At 40.8% G+C, this 23778-nt stretch overlaps 1 protein-coding gene across 4 annotated transcripts in view; it reads right to left on the bottom strand.

Annotated features, from left to right (window-relative positions):
- Positions 1 to 23778, bottom strand: part of LOC132870553 (NACHT, LRR and PYD domains-containing protein 12-like) — a 502785-nt gene that overhangs the window by 45141 nt on the left and 433866 nt on the right. The window contains exons 2-9 of one of the 4 annotated variants that reach the window (XM_060904227.1): positions 22064 to 22227; positions 21775 to 21927; positions 20024 to 20140; positions 19559 to 19675; positions 16616 to 16732; positions 16151 to 16267; positions 9898 to 9951; positions 7843 to 9660 (exon numbers count right to left, since the gene is read on the bottom strand). The exons of 1 other annotated variant lie outside the window; for it this stretch is intronic. In XM_060904227.1, the coding sequence (XP_060760210.1) occupies positions 7843 to 9660; positions 9898 to 9951; positions 16151 to 16267; positions 16616 to 16732; positions 19559 to 19675; positions 20024 to 20140; positions 21775 to 21827 (2393 nt within the window). In that variant the 5' untranslated portion in view covers positions 21828 to 21927; positions 22064 to 22227. The remainder of the gene's footprint in view (positions 1 to 7842; positions 9661 to 9897; positions 9952 to 16150; positions 16268 to 16615; positions 16733 to 19558; positions 19676 to 20023; positions 20141 to 21774; positions 21928 to 22063; positions 22228 to 23778) is intronic. 2 more of the 4 variants (XM_060904229.1, XM_060904228.1) reach the window with 2 other exon arrangements.

The raw sequence follows: 23778 nt of genomic DNA, 5'->3' as shown, positions 1-23778 counted from the left end.
TTCCTGGGACAGACGGATGGACGGACGGAAGGACATCACCACGACATAATCCCCCTTCAGGCCTTTCGGCCAGCGGGAGATAATAATTGTGAGGGAAGTTGATTTCAGAAAGCAAGCACACCTTGATTAAATTGCCGAAGTACAAGTCTGTTAATAATCAAGGGTAAAATTTGCCCAAATTAAACAAAATTTCAGTATGCATATAACTGTCATATAACAAAGCCTTTTGTCAAATTTGGTGAAATTCCTCCAAATATTGTGAGAGGAGTTGGTGTCAGAAGGAAAACACACCTTCATGAAATTGTCAAAGTACAAGGTTGTTAATCAAGAGCCACAACTCTGGTAAAATACGACCAAATTTAGCAAAATAATATGCGTACTACCGACACATAAGACCTTTTGCCAAATTTCCTGAAATTCCTCCACAAATTGTGAGAGGAGTTGATGGCCGAAGAAAAACACATTCTCATAAAATTGTGAAAAGTATAATTTTGGTAATCAAGGGCTGTAACTCTGGTAAAACATGACTGAATTTAACAAAATTACAACATGCGTATTACTGACATATAACAACACCTCTTGTCAAGTTTCATGAAATCCTTCCACAAATTGTGGGGGGAGTTGATTTCAGAAGCTTCCCAGGAGGACAGAAGGATGGACATCACCACGACATAATGCCTCTTTGGGCCTTTCGGCCAGTGGGGGATTAAAAAAAAAAAAAAAAGTCATATGACTTTGAAAATACTGCTAGGATTTGTTGAAATTGACAACAAAATCAGAGCACGCCAAAATCACTCGAGTGGCATAAAAGACCCTCAGACGGCCACTTGCAAAGTGTGTGGCATCAGGATAAATGATGCCAGCTCAACTACATCCAACTTTATCAGGCACCTCAGAACGCACAAGGATAGGTCAGATACTTGGTTAGGTGAAACGAAAATTTAGCGTGTATGGACAGATAACGTTACTGCTAGAAAACTAATCGAACCACAGATTACATGCAGATTATAGATTTATTGTTACCCACCCGACGTTAGGGTTTTATTTGATTAACATCTCACCACGTTTGAGCCTACTATTATACTCTGCTACCTGTTATCAGATAGTGGCAGAGTAGGCTATATGGATGTAGTTCATGGATGTAGCCTAACGTTAATCTTATGCATTAATTGCGGTTTCAGAATAGGCTACTGTTATCAAATCAAATCAAAATCAAGTTTATTTGTATAGCGCTTTTAACAATAAACATTGTCGCAAAGCAGCTTTACAGAATTTGAACGACTTAAAACATGAGCTAATTTTATCCCTAATCTATCCCCAATGAGCAAGCCTGTGGCGACGGTGGCAAGGAAAAACTCTCTCAGACGACATGAGGAAGAAACCTCGAGAGGAACCAGACTCAAAAGGGAACCCATCCTCATTTGGGCAACAACAGACAGCCTGACTATAATATTAACAGTTTTAACAGGTATAACCCTCAACTGTCCTCATGGGGCCGTCCTTCACAGGAGCGGTGCGATAAAACTCCGACCAGACACAAGGCACCAGGATGGATCAAGCAGGTCCGAGGGGCAGAAGAGGCCAGCATCTCAATCTCAGGATCAACATGTAACTCAGAGGGACAGATTGGGGGGGGGGGGAGAGAGAAAGAAAACACAGGTTGTTAGGTATGCCCTAAAAATGACAAGTATTAAATCTGTGTGGTAGGCTCACAGAGACGAGAGTCTTTACATCAGGCATAACACACAACAATGGCATGTTAATATGGTAAAAAATATCATGACCTGCTCTGGCTGGATGCTTGATTGGGTGATGGGAGCACACTCCTCAGCAATGATGAGATGCAGATGGGACCCTTAGGGCTGGCCAAGACAATTCAGTTACATTTCACCGGGTCTGGGACATGCGACAGAATGTCTGACGGCCGATTCCCTGCAGGCTACGATAGCCAGTCGAGGTCTCCACCCTCTCCACCAAAAGATTTCCTGTTGACTCCATGTAACTCAGAGGGACAGATTTGGGGTGGGGGGGGAGGGAAAGAAAACACAGGTTGTTAGGTATGCCCAATGTCACCTGAATAAGTAGGAGCAGTATACATATTACACCGAGTACAAGCAGGGACTCCGGCAACTAACTATGACAGCATAACTAAAAGGAGAGAGCCAGAAGGTAACACAGGCATGAGGGAGCCCCGGGACATAAAGCAGCAGCCACTACACTGTCAACAAACTCGAGTGAGCAAGCGAGTGGGGACTGACAGCATCCATACATCCCAGTTTACCAAAACACTCTGTCTGAGGACCCTCCAGATCTACTCCTTTACCTCATAAACACCATTAACAAAAGGCTTGACTAAACAGATATGTTTTCAGCCTAGACTTAAATGCTGAGACTGTGTCTGATTCCCGAACATTACTTGGAAGGCTGTTCCATAACTGTGGGGCTTTGTAAGAAAAGGCTCTGCCCCCTGATGTAGCCTTCGCTATACGAGGTACCAGCAGATATCCTGCACCTTTTGATCTAAGTAGGCGTGGCGGGTCATAGAGGAGCAGAGGTTCACTCAGGTACTGTGGTGCGAGACCATTTAGTGCTTTAAAGGTCAATAGTAGTATTTTATAATCAATACGAAATTTGATTGGGAGCCAATGCAGTGTGGATAAGATAGGCGTGATGTGGTCATATTTTCTAGTTCTAGTAAGGACTCTTGCTGCTGCATTTTGAACTAACTGGAGCTTGTTTATGCACTTATTGGAACATCCAGACAGTAAAGCATTACAGTAATCCAACCTGGAGGTAACGAAAGCATGGACTAGTTTTTCTGCATCATGCAATGACATTAAATTTCTTATCTTTGCAATATTTCTGAGATGAAAGAAAGCTATCCGGGTGATTTTATCAATGTGAGTTTCGAATGAAAGACTGGGGTCAATAATCACTCCGAGGTCTTTTACTGCTGCACGTGAAGAAACAGAAAGGCCATCCAGAGTCACTGTGTAATCAGAAAACTTACTTCTAGCTGTATGTGGTCCTAGCACAAGTACTTCAGTCTTGTCAGAGTTAAGCAGAAGGAAATTAATAAGCATCCAGTATCTAATGTCCTTTACACATTCCTCAATTCTATTAAGCTGGTGTCTCTCATCAGGTTTTGCAGAGACATACAATTGTGTGTCATCAGCATAACAGTGGAAACTAATACAATGTTTATGAATAATATCGCCCAGAGGTAACATATATAGAGAAAAAAGCAGTGGACCCAAGACAGAACCTTGTGGAACACCAAACTTTACCTCGGTACATCTAGAAATATCACCATTTATATCAACATACTGATAACGATCAGTTAGATAAGACCTGAGCCAGGAGAGGGCCATTCCCTTAACTCCCACAACATTTTCTAGTCTATCCAGAAGAATGGAATGATCAATGGTATCAAATGCTGCACTAAGGTCAAGCAACACAAGTAGCGAGACACAACCCTGATCAGACGCCAACAGTAGGTCGTTTACTACTTTAACCAGTGCCGTCTCTGTGCTATGATGAGGTCTAAATCCTGACTGATACATTTCATGGATGTTATTCCTATGTAAATATGAGCATAACTGCTGTGCCACAGCTTTTTCAAGGATCTATGACTATATTATCTACGTTTAATCTGAATGTTAGTATTAGATCAAGGGTGTGACCACCATTATGGGTCGGTCCTATGACATTCTGCTTAATCCCGACTGAGTCTAAGATGGACACAAACGCTGTTTTTAAAGGGTCTTCTGGGTTATCAAAGTGAATATTAAAATCTCCGACAACTAAAGCTTTGTCTAAGGAAATAACCAGATCTGAGATAAAATCTGCAAATTCAGAAAGAAACTCAGAATATGGCCCCGGGGGCCTGTAAATAATAAGCAATGGAATTAACTGGGTAGACTTATTTTTCGAGGCTACATACATTATATGTGTATGAAGAACTTCAAATGTATTAAATTTATAACCAGGTTTTTGTGTTACACCTAGATAATCGTTATAAATAACCGTGACGCCTCCTCCTCTGCCAGTTAGACGAGGCTGGTGTATATAACTGTATCCAGGAGGACTCGCTTCATTTAATGCTATATATTCATTTGGCTTAATCCATGTTTCTGTTAAACACAGTACATTAAACTCCTGATCAGTAATGAGTTCATTAACCATTAGCGCTTGAGATGTAAGAGATCTAATATTTAATAGCCCCACCTTTAGATCAAAGGTGCTGGCAGCAGCTGTACAGTCAGTATGATCTAATTTTATATTGATTAGGTTACTGGAACAAACTCTCTGAAAATTTCTACCTTTTTGTTGAGCTCGGGGAACAGACACAGTCTCGATGTAGTGGGCCCTGAGTGACGACTCTGTGCAGCTAGCAGACAGTCGGTTTAGCCTGTTCGTCTGCTCCCTGGCCTTGGCTGTTATGATCTGGTAAAACTACATTCAGCTCCCCAAGTGTTTATTCAGAAAAAATATTAAAACGTATTTCTTTCAGAACGTCTATCACAAACCAGGGCTCGAAATTCATATATTTTTTCACCAGCCAGCCGGACTAGTTCCCTTCCAAAGTAACTCGCCAAACAGAAAATCAACTCGCCAAAATTTGTTCATGTATGAATTTTACTTCTGTCAAAAATAACACAAAAGAGAGTAGTTACCATTGTTCATGACTAATGTGCATTTATTTCAAGATCCGATTATTCTGATACTGTTTTTTTTTTTGCACACTTTACAAACTGGCATTTGCTGTTCCACGTCCTCCTCGCGATATCCAAAAAAATGCCAGACGACTGACCCCTTACTAGTTCTTTTAGGAACCAATTCGTCCGCTTCCATTTTTAATTTGTCGCTGAAATTGACTGAGCTTACATGGTAGCCTATGTAGCACCAGCGATTGCACAAACTGAGTCAGCGCTGTAAACCGAAACCAGTGTTGCCAGACACTGCTGACGTTTTCCAGCCCAAAATATGTTCAAAACCCGCCAAAATGCACTTAAAACCCCCCAAAATGTAAAATGCACTTGATGCCTATCTTGTAAAGTAAAAATATGCAGCTAAAGTCCAGTATACTATTTGTAAATCGAACAAATGGCAGCATGAGCCCGTCAGTGCTGGAGGTGAAGAATCTGCTGTCTGGTACTCGGCTCCGTGTGGTTGAATCAGATTATAACTCTGCAATCATCTGCTGTGTTCTGAATCCTACATGCACCAGTAGGTGGCGCACACGCAGAATATTCTGTAGGCTATGTTAGGCTACGATGCATATCTCACATCTGCATTGCTGAGGTTATTTATTTTTTATTTGTCTTTTATTTATTCATCTTTTTATTTATCCTGTTTGTTTTATTAATTTTATAGGCCTAGTTATTCTGCTTAATTTATTTTTGTCTACGTCCATGTATTTTCTTCATCTGTTATCCTGATTTTTGTGGATTTGTTAGATTGTACCTGTTTTATATACTTCAATTAAAAAAAAAAAGTTAGGCTACGATGCCTGGCTGAATGTAACATGAGAAGAGAAAATGGAGAATGGATTGCGTCATTCTTATTTACTAGTTTATGAGTTCAGTTTCTGCACTACATTACACACATTCATATTAGTCTTACAGTTACATCGACATATTTTTGTTTAAATAATACTTAATGAGATCAATGTTTATTGTTAATGATTAATTTAGGCCAATGCTTGATTTTGGTTGTTTAAAATCCCTAAGGGGTGCTGGGTAAACTAGGTCTCTGACTTGCCTCAGTTGACCAAAGAGAGCTGTTTTTCCTGATTTCCTTCGCATATTCAAGAACATCATTCGGCTTAGGCGTTTACATTCTCTCCCATCTCTGCTTTCTAGTGGGAGTGAAACTATATAAACATCTGATAAAAACCCGCCGAACTAACGTCAAACCCGCCCAATTTTTGTCAACCAGCCCAAGCCATTTTTTGCCCGCAAAGTAGAATTCAAAACCGCCCAATCTGGCAACACTGACCGAAACTAGAAAATCTTCCCGCAAGTTCCTTTCAGCACCAAGATGTCACCCGGGATTGGTTGGCGAGTGTGTGACGTTATTGGGTTTTTTACCCTTAGGCAGCCCCTCACAATGCTGCCTGAGGGACAGGGAGAAAACCACCGGAAAAGGTTTTAAACAAACACGAAACAAACGCAAGTCGGCAGATGACCATAAAATACTCGATAGTTACGATATAATAATTTTATGTATCTCACACAGAATTTTCGGAGCTATATCGAGTATATTCGATATATCGCAGAGCCCTAGTCTGAATCTTCACTTCATATATATTTTTATTTTCAACGAGCCAGCCGGGCTGCCTAGTGACAGGAATTACCCGCCAAATGACAAATTAAGTTGCCTCGGGCGACCAGACCACCGCGAATTTCAAGCCCTGGAAACATACTGTTGGCCTATTCCACTGCATTATTACTGTTAGCCTAATATTGCTCTGGAGTAAATGTCATATTTTGGACAAACTGAATGTATACAAAATAGCCGACTGGATTTAACTGCAAAAATGCAATATGGTATAAAAAATATTGCAGCAATGCAGTTAATATAAAATAGCAGCAGGGTTTTTAATTTTGAAGGTACATCCACATGTAGTATTTTGTCTATAAGCAACAATATTAGCTTTATCATCCATATTTTATAAATGGATTTATATGTTCATCTTCAGGTTTGCAGAATTCAGCAAAGCAAAGACAGGGACCAGTGAAGAGGGACAGAGCAGCATTGAGTCTTTCTTGGTTCAGACGAGAGGTGGGCGAGTATACCACCAGGGTCATCCTCGACAGAGGATCATCACTGAATCAATAGTCAATGACCTTGTCATTGGATGCAATTTGCCCGTCTTTGATTGAGCACCCCAACTTCAGGAAATTTTTGTCAGTGACAGAGGAGAGATATAAACCAGTAAGTCGATGCACAGTTACAAGACGTCTGAGTGATCTAACATCAGAGAAACAGGCCTCTATCGAATCAAAACTAGAAAAGACAGGCACTGTGGCTGTGACTGTGGACATTTGGACAGACAGGACCATGTTAGACCTTAAGAATGAAAAGGCGACACAACATAATACATTTGTTAATGTATCCTGTGGTATTTTTTTCAAAATATATTTATCAAGTTCAAACAAAGCTTTCATGTTTCTTCACATTACACATTGAAATAGCCCTCCTAGGTTACCATGCTCTGATCAGTTTTGATATTGTGTATAATAGCCGAATAGATGATAAAGTACAGTAAATGCTTTCAATCCAAAACATACAGAAATGCAGTATCATCTCAGAGAGCATCTAATGAGAGAACGTTAATTTCAGTCATTTGAGACTTGACTTGGACTTGGGACAAAAGACTCGAGACTTGACTTGGACTCGAGTACAAAGACTTGAGACTTGACTTGGAAAAAATGACTTGTGAACATCTCTGGGAGGATCTTGGTCAAATGTGACTCTTCTAAGCACCTTCTACATTACGGTTATTGTACTGTATTTGCACTACTGCTATTTTGTACATTGATTTTAGAGTGTATTTTACCAATATTATCTATATTTTATAAATAAATAGTGTTTTTTCTTTTTTTTAATATAAATATTTTTATCTGATTTTACAAGGTGAGAGAGAAACAGCATTTCGATTCTCCTATATGTCCTGGACACACAGTGACTTGACAATAAAAGTCTTTGAATCTATACTTTCACTCAACTAATGGAGTTGTGGATTTTGCCCTCCTCTGTCCCAAAGTGAGTTTCTGTCAAAGTGCTTTCAGTTTCTCTCTTTCTAACAATAGAACAGTTATATTCAGCTTTACTTACACTGCTTTTCTGGATGCTGCAATCACAGGCATCACCTTCACAAGAACCTCATGTGTTACCTTCTCTGTTCTGGTATATTTCCTCAGGTCAAACTCCTCCAGCTCCTGTGCTGAAGTCAGTAACACAAACGCCAGAGCAGACCACTGTGAAGGAGAGAGTTCACTTTGTTTCCCAGATTTCAGGTAGCGTTGGATTTCCTCCACGAGAGAATCATCACCCAGTTCATTCAGACAGTGGAACAGATTGATGGATTTTTCTGCAGGAAGATCTTCACTGATCTTCTTCTTAATGTACTGAACTGCTTCCTTTTTGCTCTGGGAGCTACTTCCTGTCTGTGTTACTAAGGCATGTAAGAGTTTCTGATTGGACTCCAGTGAGAGACCCAGAAGAAAGCGGAGGAACAGATCCAGATGTCCAGTCTGACTTTTTAAGGTCTGATCTACAGCACTCCTGTGTACATCTGAAATTGTCTGAAAGGACCGACTCTGACCAAGAACATTTATTTTTTTATACATTTTTCTTGTCCAGGAATTATCCTGATCAAGAACATTTCTCTTTTCCTTCATGAAGGTCAGATGCACATACAGAGCTGCGAGATGCTCCTGAATGCTCAGATGAACAAAGCAGTACACTTTACTCTGGTGAAGCCCAGGCTCCTCTCTGAAGATCTGCGTACACACACCTGAGTACACTGCTGCTTCTGTCACATCAATGCCACACCTTCTCAGGTCTTGCTCATAGAAGATCAGGTTGCCTTTCTTCAGCTGCTCAAAAGACAGTTTTCCCAGTTTCAGCAGCATTTCTTCATCACTCTCCTGCTTCTTTGAGTATTTTTCTCTGATGACGTTTGTCTGAATGATGAGGAAGTGTGTGTACATTTGAGTCAGAGTCTTGGGGATCTCTCCACTCTCTGCTTCACCCAACATTCTCTCGAGAACAGCGGCTGAAATCCAGCAGAAGACTGGGATGTGACACATGATGTAGAGGCTTCTTAATGACTTCAGGTGTGTGATGATGTTCTCGGCCAGGCTCCGATCACTGACCCTCTTCCTGAAGTACTCCTCCTTCTGGGGGTCATTGAACCCTCGTACCTCTGTGACTCGATGGACGTACTCAGAGGGGATTTGATCAGCTGCTGCTGGTCGGGAGGTGATCCAGATGAGAGCAGAGGGAAGCAGATTCCCTTTGATCAGGTTTATCAGCAGCACACGCACTGATGCTGATTCAGTTACATCACACACTCTCACTGTGTTCCGGAAATCCAGAGGGAAACGACACTCATCCAATCCATCAAAAATGAACAGAACCTTTTCCATCCTGGACATTTCGGTTTCTTTTGTTTCCTTAAAACAGACATGAAGGAGCTCCAGCAGACTCCGTTTTTTGTCCTTCATCAGATTCAGCTCTCTGAAAGGAAGTGGAAATATGAGGGGGACGTCCTGATTTGCTTTCCCTTCAGCCCAGTCCACAATGAACTTCTGCACAGAGACTGTTTTTCCGATACCAGCCACGCCCTTTGTCACTACAGTTCTGATGGGTTCGTCTTCTTCAGATAAGGGCTTAAAGATGTCGTTGCATTTGATTGGTGTTTCCTCTGTTGTTTTTCTCCTGGATGCTGCCTCGATCCGTCTCACCTCATGTTCTTTATTGACGTCTCCACTGTCTCCCTCTGTGATGTAGAGCTCGGTGTAAATCTCATTCAGGAGCGCTCGCGTTTCTGGCTTTATCATCACTCCATTTAAACACTGAAACTTCTCCTTCAGATTTAATCTGAACTTTTTCTGGAATTCATTTGCAGCAGGAGATTCTGGGGCGTGTCTGTGTGACAGGGTGAAATAAGAAGACGTGGTGAGACCGAGGCTCCAATTATTACAGTTTAACATCACATTTTTTCTGACTGGTTTCCACAGATAACCGTTCTTTATGATGCTAACACGATGGATTTACCTGATATGACTGTATGTTTTCTATAATCTAATCCTGTAGATAATAACAGCAGAGAGGTTTATAATACCAGAGCGTCAGTGTCAGTCATGGTGTTGGGTTTGATCTTACCCTGTGTCTGTGATGAAGATCTTTTCTCTTCTGTCTCCTGCCTTCTGTAAAACACTGGGAACAAAAATAGTTTCTGTTAAAGACAAGAACTTTAATCCCTTTAAGACTACAATCTAAACTTTAGCCCTAATTTTACTGCAGTTATTCTTTGAGTGCAGTAACATTTCGAGAGCACAGTGCTCAATACAACATGACAAACATATTGATTGAACTGGAGAAAAAATATCTGCCCGGTTTTAATTTGAGTTTTTCTCATTTTTCCTTCCTATAAGGTCATTAGGGATGGAACAGAACATCACCTCATCACGCAGAATGAACAGATCGTGTGTTTTAAATGGATCCTAAAGCAGATGTGTATTTTTAGGAAAGCCGGCCAGACATCAGCGGTTTCAGAGTTTAGGGGAATAAAAGGGTCCGAGGCGGAGAATAGGAGGGTATATAATTAAAAAGGCTGAAGCCCTTCACCGTGAACCAAAGACGAGAAAAATGGAAAACTGGGTTTATCTGAGACACAGTTCAGACATTTGGGGAAGAATTTCCAATTTATTGTAAACAGCAAAATAGTCTGAAGTGATGGGAATCAATACTAAACATTTAACAGAACTGCCATATAGTAATGAATCAAAAAGAAATTTGACAATGCAAAACTTTATTTTTGTTTACAAAATCAAGTCACAGTTACAATAACTTGATCTTGTAAACATCAAAAATATAAGTTTTGTTTAGTCAAATTTCTTTTTGATTCATTATTCAATTTCTGAACATTCTGAGTATTGATCTAATCCTAAAGCTACTAGAACAGTGTGTAGTGAGATCAGGTACTGAACCTGATTCAGGTTTTTATATGTTCTATCTTCCCCTTTATCCTTCTTTTCTTTGAAAGGAACCGCTCTCTTGCCTTTTATATAATATATATAAGCCTGTGATATCCCCTTTATATTAAGGAGGTTCAGAGTTCAAAAGATTTTTCATATATTTTGAAAAAAATATATGAATTAATTTATCACAGTATTTTTATTTGGCATTGCACTACAAGTTATAATAAGTGAATCTATATTCATGTGATAACGAGTCACAGTTCCTGCAACTGGACAAAAACAAATGCGTATAAACTCATATTTATCATTTTAACGATTACCGTTAACATTAACTGCATGACAGACGTCGAATCTCGATATGTGACTCCCCTCCAAGGATACACTGCATTCCATCGCAAGTCAAAATGTAAACAATGTCAATGTGCCAAGTGGGCGGGTTTAACCCAAAACTGGCCGTATACAATAATGGGATAACAATTGAGATATATAATTTAATATTTAGCTGACCAGCATTTCTACATCGACCCATACACAAACGTATTTGGGGTGGATCCAAGAAAATGCAGGGGTTCAACCCGGTCAGGCCAGGGGTCCGGGGGGCTGCCAGAGTCCCCTGGATACTCTGCAGTCTTTAAATGTCCAGAGATGCATTTTGAGCTGTCAGAGACATGCTGTAAATTAAATCTCTTAAAGAAAATGACCATAATCAAAAATATTTAAAAACTAGGAACTTTCAAAATCATTTTATTAGTCACTGAAAATGATATTGTCAGAGTTGGGTCATTCCATGTCAAATCTCCGAATGCTCCCACTCGACCATCTCAAATTTGGCTGAAAAAAAATTCCAGGGGGTCCACACAATTCCCAATCGGAAAAGTCCCAAATTTTAGCTCCCAATTCCTTATAGTTTTGTCATAAAAAATATTTTTGCAATTAACCTCGGACCCGTTTTGAGCAGTTTTTTGGGGAGCCACTTTGAGATTGCTGTATCTAGAAGAGTATTTAAGCTAGGTCCTTCAAATTTCCAAGGGTTAAAATCTGGCACCAGTACTTGTAGAATATGGACTTTTACATGTGCGCTTTTGGTTTATCATAGAATTCTGGGGGCTTGAATTTGCTCGGAAATTCTACACTACACTCTGTGGCAGCATATTTGAAGGACTGTGGAAAGTACAATTTCAAAGAGAGAGGCTTGATATTGCACATACGCCTTCCCATATATACTGTGTACTTTGTATTCTAAAACTGCCCCTCTGATGAGCGGTTTGGAAGATCTCATCTCATTATCTGTAGCCACTTTATCCTGTTCTACAGGGTCGCAGGCAAACTGGAGCCTATCCCAGCTGACTACGGGTGAAAGGCGGGGTTCACCCTGGACAAGTCGCCAGGTCATCACAGGGCTGACACATAGACACAGACAACCATTCACACTCACATTCACACCTACGCTCAATTTAGAGTCACCAGTTAACCTAACCTGCATGTCTTTGGACTGTGGGGGAAACCGGAGTACCCGGAGGAAACCCACGCGGACATGGGGAGAACATGCAAACTCCGCACAGAAAGGCCCTCGCCGGCCACGGGGCTCGAACACAGAACCTTCTTGCTGTGAGGTGACAGCGCTAACCACTACACCACCGTGCCGCCCCCGGTTTGAAAGATATTAAAGTTTAAAAATGGAAAAAATTAATTTCGTGACATTTTTGGAATGTTATAGAAAAAAAATGAACGCATCCACCAACATAAAATTGACTGTTTTAGAAAGATTAGATGTCTGTTTTTAACATATCCAAAATTTGTGATGGTGTTCTGCCTTATTTTTGCAAAATGAATTTTTTGAAAATGTGGTGTTCGCATACACGCACAGCATTCATGGCCTATGAAAGCATTTTCAAATGCTAACAAAATGCCCTGAATTTATGACACACAGCTTAAACTCAACAAAATGCTTCATTTGGTTCATGGTAAACTATACCTGAAGGATAACCTATTTGCAACCTTTAGATCCTGAAATATTGGAGCTCCACTATGGGTGAAAACTGAAACTTGTTTTCATTACAACATTTCTGTTGTACCATAATTTAGAAGAAAAAGCAACCTGTGTGCTTCAGTTAGTATTTATCCATGATAAAGTCTTTGACAGTCCAGTAGAATTGATTACTATGATTTATTATTTATGACACTTATTGAATTTATTAAATTTATTATAAAGCTGGTAACTTTGGGACAACTCTTGTAAATTATTTGAACTCTTTCATGAAACTTTCAGATGCTTTGTCACATTCCTTAAGTGTATATACACGTCTAGTTGTAGTGCGAGGAACATCTATTTTAGAAATTGTGTGTTGCATAGGTACCCAGCACAAATCTTCTCTCCTGGGCCAGAAGAAACTTTTTGCTGGGCCGTGTGGATGAAAGAATTGTATCAAAACATCTTGCTGGGCTTCAGATGCCTCTCTGATGCTTCCAACCTGCCAGTGATGGTCGTAAACACAGGTTATATATTGGCCAGGTATCATGTCACTGATCTGGAAGCCCTGTGAAACCTCTTCGTCGACATGTTCTACCTCATAGTTGACTAAAAATCCAGGAGTTCCAGACACTCTGCTGACCTCAAGTGTTGTTGCATTGACTGGCTTGAAACAGTGATTATCTCTAGTACATGGCACTGTGACTGCCTTTGCAAATCTGCTTTCCAGCTCTTCAGCCATGGACTTCACACTTTCTTTACTGATCCAGATAAATTTGGAGAGTTGTCCCAAAAGAGTTGTCCCAAAGTTACCAGCTTTATCATAAATTTAATAAATTCAATAAGTGTCATAAATAATAAAATCATAGTAATCAATTCTACTGGACTGTCAAAGACTTTTTATCATGGATAAATACTAACTGAAGCACACAGGTTGCTTTTTCTTCTAAATTATGGTACAACAGAAATGTTGTAATGAAAACAAGTTTCAGTTTTCACCCATAGTGGAGCTCCAATATTTCAGGATCTAAAGGTTGCATATAGGTTATCCTTCAGGTATAGTTTACCATGAACCAAATGAAGCATTTTGTTGAGTTTAAGCTGTGTCATAAATTCAGGGCATTTTGTTAGCATTTGAAAATGCTTTGATAGGCCATGAATGCTGTGCGTGTATGCGAACACCACATTTTCAAAAATTCATTTTGCAAAAATAAGGCAAAACACCATCACAAATTTTGGATATGTTAAAAACAGACATCTAATCTTTCTAAAACAGTCAATTTTATGTTGGTGGATGCGTTCATTTTTTTTGCTATAACATTCCAAAAATGTCACGAAATTAATTTTTTCCATTTTTAAACTTTAATATCTTCCAAACCGCTCATCAGAGGGGCAGTTTTAGAATACAAAGTACACAGTATATATGGGAAGGTGTATGTGCAATATCAAGCCTCTGTCTTTGAAATTGTACTTTCCACAGTTCTTCAAATATGCTGCCACAGAGCGTAGTGTAGAATTTCCGAGCAAATTCAAGCCCCCAGAATTCTAGGATAAACCAAAAGCGCACATGTAAAAGTCCATATTCTACAAGTACTGGTGCCAGATTTTGACCCTTGAAAATTTGAAGGACCTAGCTTAAATACTCTTCTAGATACAGCAATCTCAAAGTGGCTGCCCAAAAAACTGCTCAAAACGGGTCCGAGGTTAATTGCAAAAATATATTTTTTATGACAAAACTATAAGGAATTGGGAGCTAAAATTTGGGACTTTTCCTATTGGGAAGTGTGTGGACCTCCTGGAATTTTTTCAGCCAAATCTGAGATGGTCGAGTGGGAGCATTCGGAGATTTGACATGGAATGACCCAGTTGTTGGTATATGTGTAGAACATAATTACAACTGACATACAGTCGTAGGTGGCACGGTGGTGTAGTGGTTAGCACTGTCGCCTCACAGCAAGAAGGTTCTGGGTTCAAGCCCCGTGGCCGGCGAGGGCCTTTCTGTGTGGAGTTTGCATGTTCTCCCCGTGTCCGCGTGGGTTTCCTCCGGGTGCTCCGGTTTCCCCCACAGTCCAAAGACATGCAGGTTAGGTTAACTGGTGACCCTAAATTGACCGTAGGTGTGAATGGTTGTGCGTCTCTGTGTGTCAGCCCTGTGATGATCTGGTGACTTGTCCAGGGTGAACCCCGCCTCTCACCCAGAGTCAGCTGAGATAGGATCCAGCCCGCAACCCTGTACAGGATAATTGGTTACAGATAATGGATGGATGGATTCTACATGTAGCCTTGTTACTGCAGTAATAATCCATTATTACTGTTTTAGTAACAGTAATCTGAGCTCACTGGGGAATTTTAAGCAAACTGTCACAGGACAGAAAAGTCTGAAACGTTATCTGTCCATCCAAATTTCAGCCTGTCTGAATGACGGGCCAAAGGCCTGGAACAGTGCGGCTGAGGGTCTGGGGCTCACCTTAGGGCCCTGGAAGCTGAAGGGCTTTAGATACCTGGAGATGCTTCTCAGCTATTTCTAGGCACGTTTGTGAACTTCAACTGCCAAATTACACTCGACATTATTTGTTAATTACATGAAAGACTGAATATAATTTACAAGAAAATGTCATGGGACAGATTTGGACACGGCACAAAAAGTTCAAACAGAAAGGCTGTCTGTGTGTATGTGTGTGTGTCTCAGACGGTGCACATATTGAAAATTTGTGAAATTATTCATGGAATCCAGGTAGTTTTTAATTTCTCATTCAGATTTTGAGGAATAAATCTTATTTATTTTCCTCAACATTAAGCCTGTTCAGTTTCATTTGCCCAGACTCTGTAGTTTCTGGGATATTTACATCTCAATTATCATAATTTTTGAAACACCCAGTATATGTGTGTGTGTGTATATATATATATATATATATACACACACACACACACACACACACACACAGGTCCTTCTCAAAAAATTAGCATATTGTGATAAAGTTCATTATTTTCTGTAATGTACTCATAAACATTAGACTTTAATATATTTTAGATTCATTACACACAACTGAAGTAGTTCAAGCCTTTTATTGTTTTAATATTGATGATTTTGGCAAAAAAGTAAAGGAAAACCAAAAATCCCTATCTCAAAAAATTAGCATATTTCATCTGACCAATAAAAAAAGTGTTTTTAATACAAAAAAAGTCAACCTTCAAATAATTATGTTCAGTTATGCACTCAATACTTGGTCGGGAATCCTTTTGCAGAAATGACTGCTTCAATGCGACGTGGCATGGAGGCGATCAGCCTGTGGCACTGCTGAGGTGTTATGGAGGCCCAGGATGCTTCGATAGCGGCCTTAAGCTCATCCACAATGTTGGGTCTGGTGTCTCTCAACTTCTTCTTCACAATACCCCACAGATTCTCTATGGGGTTGAGTTACAGCCTGTAACTGTGACTTTAACTCTGAGAATTATGGGATGTTACCTGTGTACAGGTGAGGAGTCTCTATTTTTAAACTTCAAAGGAGGCTCCATAGACCAATCGCTCTTCATGGAGACACAGCTGGGTTCTGGGGAGTCTGATCTCTTTCTCTGGAGTTCACTGTTCAACATTACAGACAGTCCTTTATAGAAAACATTTGCACTGCTTATTACTAATTATTATTGGTTATTTAAATGATTCTGTGAGCCATTACTATCACTGTCACATGCAGATGAATTTACTTCCTTATCCTGTCCGTGACACTGTGAAACACTGACCTGCACAGTTACTGATATTAATTACTCTAAAATGTTTACTGAAGGTACTGCAGCAGCATTTGGACCGAATTAAAGTTTAACAAACTGATAAATATCAAAACTCTGCTCATGATCTGGCCTGGATACAGGAATGTGTAACACGGCCTTTCACTCTGCAGTGACTTTAACTCTGAGAATTATGGGATGTTACCTGTGTACAGGTGAGGAGTCTCTATTTTTAAACTCCAAAGGACGATCCATAGACCGATCGCTCTTCATGGAGACACAGCTGGGTTCTGGGGAGTCTGATCTCTTTCTCTGGACTTCACTGTTCAACATTACAGAGGAGGCATGAGACAGAATTTCATCATCTCAAACATCACAATACAAAATACAGGGAGAGACGAATCTCCTGCTCATATCATGCATCACGAGATTTCTGTTGAATATTCTTTATTCAACAGAATAAAGGGCTTCACGGTGGGGGGGGGCTTCTGTCAGTAAACCCGCTGAGAACAACCAAACTAAAAACATGGACTCTGAACTACAACTCCCAAGAAACACAGCACCCTCTGTCACCAGCTTATTGATGACAGCTGTCACTCATCCCACTAATTGCCAGTCACGCTATTTAAGCTCTTCACTCACTCAGCTCCAGTGCGAAGTATTGTTCTTTGTTTCTCCAGTTCATACCAAGCCTTTAACACTCTGTCTGCCTCGCGTTATTCTGACCTCTGCTTATTCTCTTCGTTGATGTTTCAGTCTTAGTCTTGCCCCATTACTCTGTTTGCTGATTGACTGACACATGCTTGGTTTCTGACCACGCGTCCTGTCTCACGATTTGGCTTTGCAGACAGTTCACATCCTGGTCTCCTTTGCACATAAATCCGTAAGTGCCTGCACTCTGACACAGGGGAGGCAGAGCCTCACCCATCATGCTCCAATGAACACAGATGACATCAATGTAAAATAATATTTCATAAATCATGATTCTTCTCCTTGATCTGTGTTCTAAATGTCATTTCTGAATGATTCAGATTGTTTTTATTGTCAAAATTGCTGACGGGCGGAACTCAGCAGCAAGTACACACAAGCTACAGAGAGGTGCGGCGGCGGTGAGCTCTGCCTCTCCTCTGATTGCGCGATCCTATTGAAACTGAGCTGAGCGCAGGTAATAAGCACATGCCAGTTACCATTTCTGTGAATATCACTAATATAATGTTCGTACACCCCTTCTTTGTGCGTCCTCACGTTCTATAGTCTAGGTAACTTATTTCACAGATGTGCAAAAGACATTGAGGCTTGTTGCACTCGACATAAACCTGCAATGAAAAAGTACGAGGCGAGGCAGCTATTACCTCTGCTGCACTGAGGAGGGCGTGCGCGAGCCCAAGTAACGATGACGCTCCCTCTCCTCCTACTGTTAGCTAGCTCGAGCAAAATTTGACAGTCACACAAATATGACAGTTACAACTTTTTATTCCTCTGCTTTCATTTATTTTAAATGTCCCTGCACCATATGGGCACCAAAAATGGAACATACAAGATCTAACCTTCAAAACTGGACTTTCAAACTACAACCCCAATTCCAAAAAAGTTGGGACGCTGCATAAACTGGAAATAAAAAGAGAATACCATGATAGCCAAATCTCTGAAACCCTATTTTTCATTGAAAATAGTACAAAGACAACATATCAAATGTTGAAACTGAGAAATTTTGTTGTTTTTTGAAAAAAAAAAATTCTCATTTAAAATTTGATGTCAGCAGCACGTTTCAAAAAAATTGGAACGGGGCGTGTTTACCACACTGTTGCATCACCTCTACTTTTAACAACACTAAACGTTTGGGAACTGAGGAGACCAGTTGCTGGAGTTTTGAAAGAGAAATGTTGCCCCATTCTTGCCTGATATACAATTTCAGTTCGGGGTCTCCTTTGTCGTATTTTCCGCTTCATAATGCACCAAATGTTGTAAATGGAATACAGGTCTGGACTGCAGGCAGGCCAGTTTAGCACCTGGACTCTTTTACTACAGAGCCATGCAGTCTTAATACGTGCAGAAAGCGGTTTGGCGTTGTCTTGCTGAAAGAAAGAAGGCCTTCCCTGAAAAAGATTTTGTCTGGATGGCTCATGCAGAGATTGGCCAAAGATGGCTCACACAACAGAAAATAGTTCCACCATTGATTAAGCAATGTATCTCATGACATCAAAAATTAACCCTCAGGGGTCGAGAGCTTCGGCGGCAACGTCCGTCAGGTTTAGAATGAGTAGGTCATGTATTTAGATAAATATCTTTGAGAGTTTTTATCATACAAGCATGATAAACATATTGAGAGACACTTTATACTTTCCTCTGTGCCCACTGACAAATAATATTATAGTATTTAAATTACCAAAATTAGATGAAACATAAAACTCGCCACCTTCCTCAGTCACACCGGAATCGGAGCATGGAGCGCACACTTACACGTTCATAAAAGACTGTTCCCATGGTAACGGCATGATAATCACTTTCACTCTTTCCGTTTCAATTGGTTTCTCTTTCGTGGTGGGAACGCCCACCGTAAACAGAATAAAATCTGTCAGACAAAGTTTAAGCAATTTGGAAGTAAAACTTATTGCGAGATGGCACACGGATTTTATGCGCTTCGGGTGATTCAGGACAGCGATTCAATTCAATCTTGAGAACTGCAACGCGGTGCCTTTGTTTGTATTTTTTTTTTACTTTGACTCGATCCAGCCAAAGATAAACTAAATATTTCTATTTCTGACGAGCAGATCGGTTGATATGCGTGCGCTCTAGTGCAAACACAGGGAACATGACTGAGCAATTATTCCAGAGTTAAAAGTATTTTCCTCAAAAATAGTTAATTTTGCTCTATTTTGAGTTTAGAGAGTAAAATTTGGAGTTGCAGCAAAATTTCAGAGTAATTGTGTAACTGATTGTGGCTCTGAACTGAGTAAAATAGTACAAGAGTTAATTTCAAGACACTGAATCGAGTCAAACACCAAAATAAAGTCAAACACCAGATACATGAAGATGTTGTAAAAGCAGCTTTAGAACTGTGTTGGATCATTAAATCAAAACAGCTGCTAATGTCAGTGTAGCACAGCCTGTAACTGTGACTTTAACTCTGAGAATTATGGGATGTTACCTGTGTACAGGTGAGGAGTCTCTATTTTTAAACTTCAAAGGAGGCTCCATAGACCAATCGCTCTTCATGGAGACACAGCTGGGTTCTGGGGAGTCTGATCTCTTTCTCTGGAGTTCACTGTTCAACATTACAGACAGTCCTTTATAGAAAACATTTGCACTGCTTATTACTAATTATTATTGGTTATTTAAATGATTCTGTGAGTCATTACTATCACTGTCACATGCAGATGAATTTACTTCCTTATCCTGTCCATGACACTGTGAAACACTGACCTGCACAGTTACTGATATTAATTACTCTAAAATGTTTACTGAAGGTACTGCAGCAGCATTTGGACCGAATTAAAGTTTAACAAACTGATAAATATCAAAACTCTGCTCATGATCTGGCTTGGATACAGGAATGTGTAACACGGCCTTTCACTCTGCAGTGACTTTAACTCTGAGAATTATGGGATGTTACCTGCGTACAGGTGAGGAGTCTCTATTTTTAAACTCCAAAGGACGATCCATAGACCGATCGCTCTTCATGGAGACACAGCTGGGTTCTGGGGAGTCTGATCTCTTTCTCTGGAGTTCACTGTTCAACATTACAGAGGAGGCATGAGACAGAATTTCATCATCTCAAACATCACAATACAAAATACAGGGAGAGACGAATCTCCTGCTCATATCATGCATCACGAGATTTCTGTTAAATATTCTTCATGAGCTCTACCTCTTCTTACACACTAGATGGCAGCACCAGAGGTCGCAGCCCACAGAGTTCTCATCTCATCTCATCATCTCTAGCTGCTTTATCCTGTTCTACAGGGTCGCAGGCAAGCTGGAGCCTATCCCAGCTGACTACAGGCGAAAGGCGGGGTACACCCTGGACAAGTCGCCAGGTCATCACAGGGCTGACACATAGACACAGACAACCATTCACACTCACATTCACACCTACGGTCAATTTAGAGTCACCAGTTAACCTAACCTGCATGTCTTTGGACTGTGGGGGAAACCGGAGCACCTGGAGGAAACCCACGCGGACACGGGGAGAACATGCAAACTCCACACAGAAAGGCCCTCGCCGGCCACGGGGCTCGAACCCGGACCTTCTTGCCCACAGAGTTATAGAGGGAAACCTCACTGCCTCAAAGTACGCTGACTTAACAGTCCAGAAAGTGACGCTGATCAGAAGGAAGTGTTCTGGCACACGGGTCAGACAGCGGGCCCACAGCCTCGTTTCATTCGGCCCGCGTGAACTTGGAAAAAATAATACTGAAACAGCCTGTAGAACACGACTGCTTAACATTTTCACACGATCCAGAACTCACAGCAGATCTGTAGTGGAGCCATCTGAAGGTAGTTACAGTAAACCGCTGTAGATACAGACGTGCACTCCAGTTTCTATCACAGCTGGATTGACTACAGTCTGAAATGCAGGTTAAAATAAACACCTGGATTTGACACAGAATCTGAGTTTAACGCCCCGACTGGAGTGAGACTGCAGTGGTTTGATTTGCTGCCATTACAAATCAAAATAAATATTTTACACTTTAAAATGTAGTGTTCTGTGTCAACACCGTCTCATCAGTCTGGTCTTGTGAAGCCTGTACTGGGATACGATTCGTATCGTGGCTTTAATGTATCGTCTCATACGACTGCATTTTTAATTTCATCAGAACATAATTTTACTGGGCACGGTGGTGTAGTGGTTAGCGCTGTCGCCTCACAGCAAGAAGGTCCGGGTTCGAGCCCCGTGGCCGGCGAGGGCCTTTCTGTGCGGAGTTTGCATGTTCTCCCCGTGTCCGCGTGGGTTTCCTCCGGGTGCTCCGGTTTCCCCCACAGTCCAAAGACATGCAGGTTAGGTTAACTGGTGACTCTAAATTGAGCGTAGGTGTGAATGTGAGTGTGAATGGTTGTCTGTGTCTATGTGTCAGCCCTGTGATGACCTGGCGACTTGTCCAGGGTGAACCCCGCCTTTCGCCCGTAGTCAGCTGTGATAGGATCCAGCTCGCCTGCGACCCTGTAGAACAGGATAAAGCGGCTACAGATAATGAGATGAGATGATTTTACTGACAGTGAACAGAATCTGGCATTTTTTCAAGTGGTGACTTAACTTTTCATTCTTAGTCTGAATTTTTGTTCAGTTAATCTTTTCATATAAACTCACTACATATTTCAGATCTGAACAGTTAATGACTAAAATATTAGAACATGACAGTTTACCGCTTTTCTGAGGGTGGGGTCACATTATCTGTGTCCAGATCACAGCTCTCCATTTTTGAATATTAGTGGACGGACACACAGCTCATGGACTCACTGCTGATTCCTGAAGACGCTGATCTCTTGAATTACTCATGAGTTGAATGAATGACGCTCCTAAAAATCAGAAAAAAAAACATGCTGTTAAAACCGGAGAAAACAATCCCTTCATATCTAATGAACTGCACGTGTGAAAAGATCCAAACTTAAGAATCAGGAGGATTCACAGTGAGAGAAGTTTTAAAGATCATACAGCAGTGTTATGTCATGTTAGATGCAGAAGACAAGTCTCCGTGTCCATCTCCACAGGAGATGAGGTGGACAGTTCAGTAATCAGGGGAGGGAGACCTCTGCTGGAAGGCAGGAGAAACAGTTTGAAGTGGAAGCAGGTCAGCTGTGATGCCTTCACTAAAAAAGCTGAAACAGAAGGTGACTAAAATCATTTGCGGTTGATAGAAAAGCTACTTTAAATCTCATCCTACTTTCTCTTTCCCAGCATTAAATGAGTTTTTAGTTTGAATAAATTCTGATCCAGAAGTCAGTCAGTCTGAAGTCAGTTGGACTAAACGGACATGATTTCTGCGAGCCTAAAGTAGAGGAGTGTGATATGACTGTTTTAGACCGTTAACTGGGATGTAGTGGTGCGTAAACGCACATAAACGCCGTTTACCCACCTCCAGATTTTAGGAAATAGCGTTTATGAACCTCTAAATATACTTTACGCACGTCCAAGCATAGTTTACCCACCTCCAAATACAGTTTACGCACGTATGTCTCTTGTTTTATACAGATATTAAAACAGCTTTTCCGTTATTTTTCAACTGCCTACACCTAGTAGATCCTGCACAAGTTCTTGTGGGTTTTATCAACACTGCGTAGCCTACGCGTAGTAATTGTCTGTCTACCGCTCACCCTCTTGCGGGAGCCAGCAGACTGCGAGATTCATTAGTCACTGATTACGTGTGTGAAGAAATGGTGAAGAAATGGATATTAGGCGATTTCTGAAGCGTTGGAGCATCACCCTTCCAGCTGATACCAGCAAAACGTCTCGACACAGTGAGTCCAAAAAGAATCCTAAACTTCACGTTTTTAGGATAAACTCCCCATCGTTTTGGTTTGTGAACCATGACACTAACTAACGTTAGGTTGTTAACTTGTGCCAACAAATTAGCCTACCTTTCTGGCAGACAAATGACGTTGTTAGTGCAGTCTAAAGTTTTCGGTAATTATTATATCAACATAAATTCAGTATTTGTAGTGCATTGTAAGACAAATAGTTGTCATTTCATGTTAATCTCGAAGTCATGATGACAGCATGCTAGCTTCATGTCACGGACATAATATAGAGAACTTAGCCTAAAGTAACGTTAGGCAAGTCACTCCTCCCCGCCCTTCTCGGTGTGTGGGTGTGTGTGTTTATTTTTTAAAGAAGGCTATAGCATTCAGATTGGGCAGAAATACTTGTCCACATGATTGGTGTACTTAGCCGTTTTAATTTAATTGTACAGATAGTGGTGGAGAGACAGACAGTGTTGCGGGGCCAGGAGAAACAGCAGGAGGAGAGACAGAAGGAGGAGAGAGTGAGAGGAGGAAAATAGGGCAAAGAGAGGATGAAACAGGATCAACTACAAGAGGAGAAAAGGGAGGAAAAGAGAGAAGGCAAATGGATGGAGAATCAGATAGGCCTTTAAGAGAAACTTTGATAGAGGAAACTGAGGGAGAAACAGAAGAAACAGAGAGAGGAGAAAATGAGGGAAGAAAAACAGAAATAGACGGAACAGAAGGAAGAGAAAATGAGGGAGGAGAATCAGACAGAGAAGATGCAGAGACAGATGAAATGGAGGCAGAGGAAACTGAGACAGTATCAGAAAGCATCAGATGCCATCCACACATCTGGACTGAAAGTATGTGTAATTTGCCATTCTTACACACAGTCTTTATTTTTCTCTCTTTATTGATTATTTAGAT

Source organism: Neoarius graeffei, chromosome 22 (assembly GCF_027579695.1).
Source record: "Neoarius graeffei isolate fNeoGra1 chromosome 22, fNeoGra1.pri, whole genome shotgun sequence".
Lineage (NCBI taxonomy): Eukaryota > Metazoa > Chordata > Actinopteri > Siluriformes > Ariidae > Neoarius > Neoarius graeffei.
The sequence above is the reverse complement of the archived record's forward strand: the minus strand, read 5'-3'. Positions and strand labels throughout refer to the sequence as shown.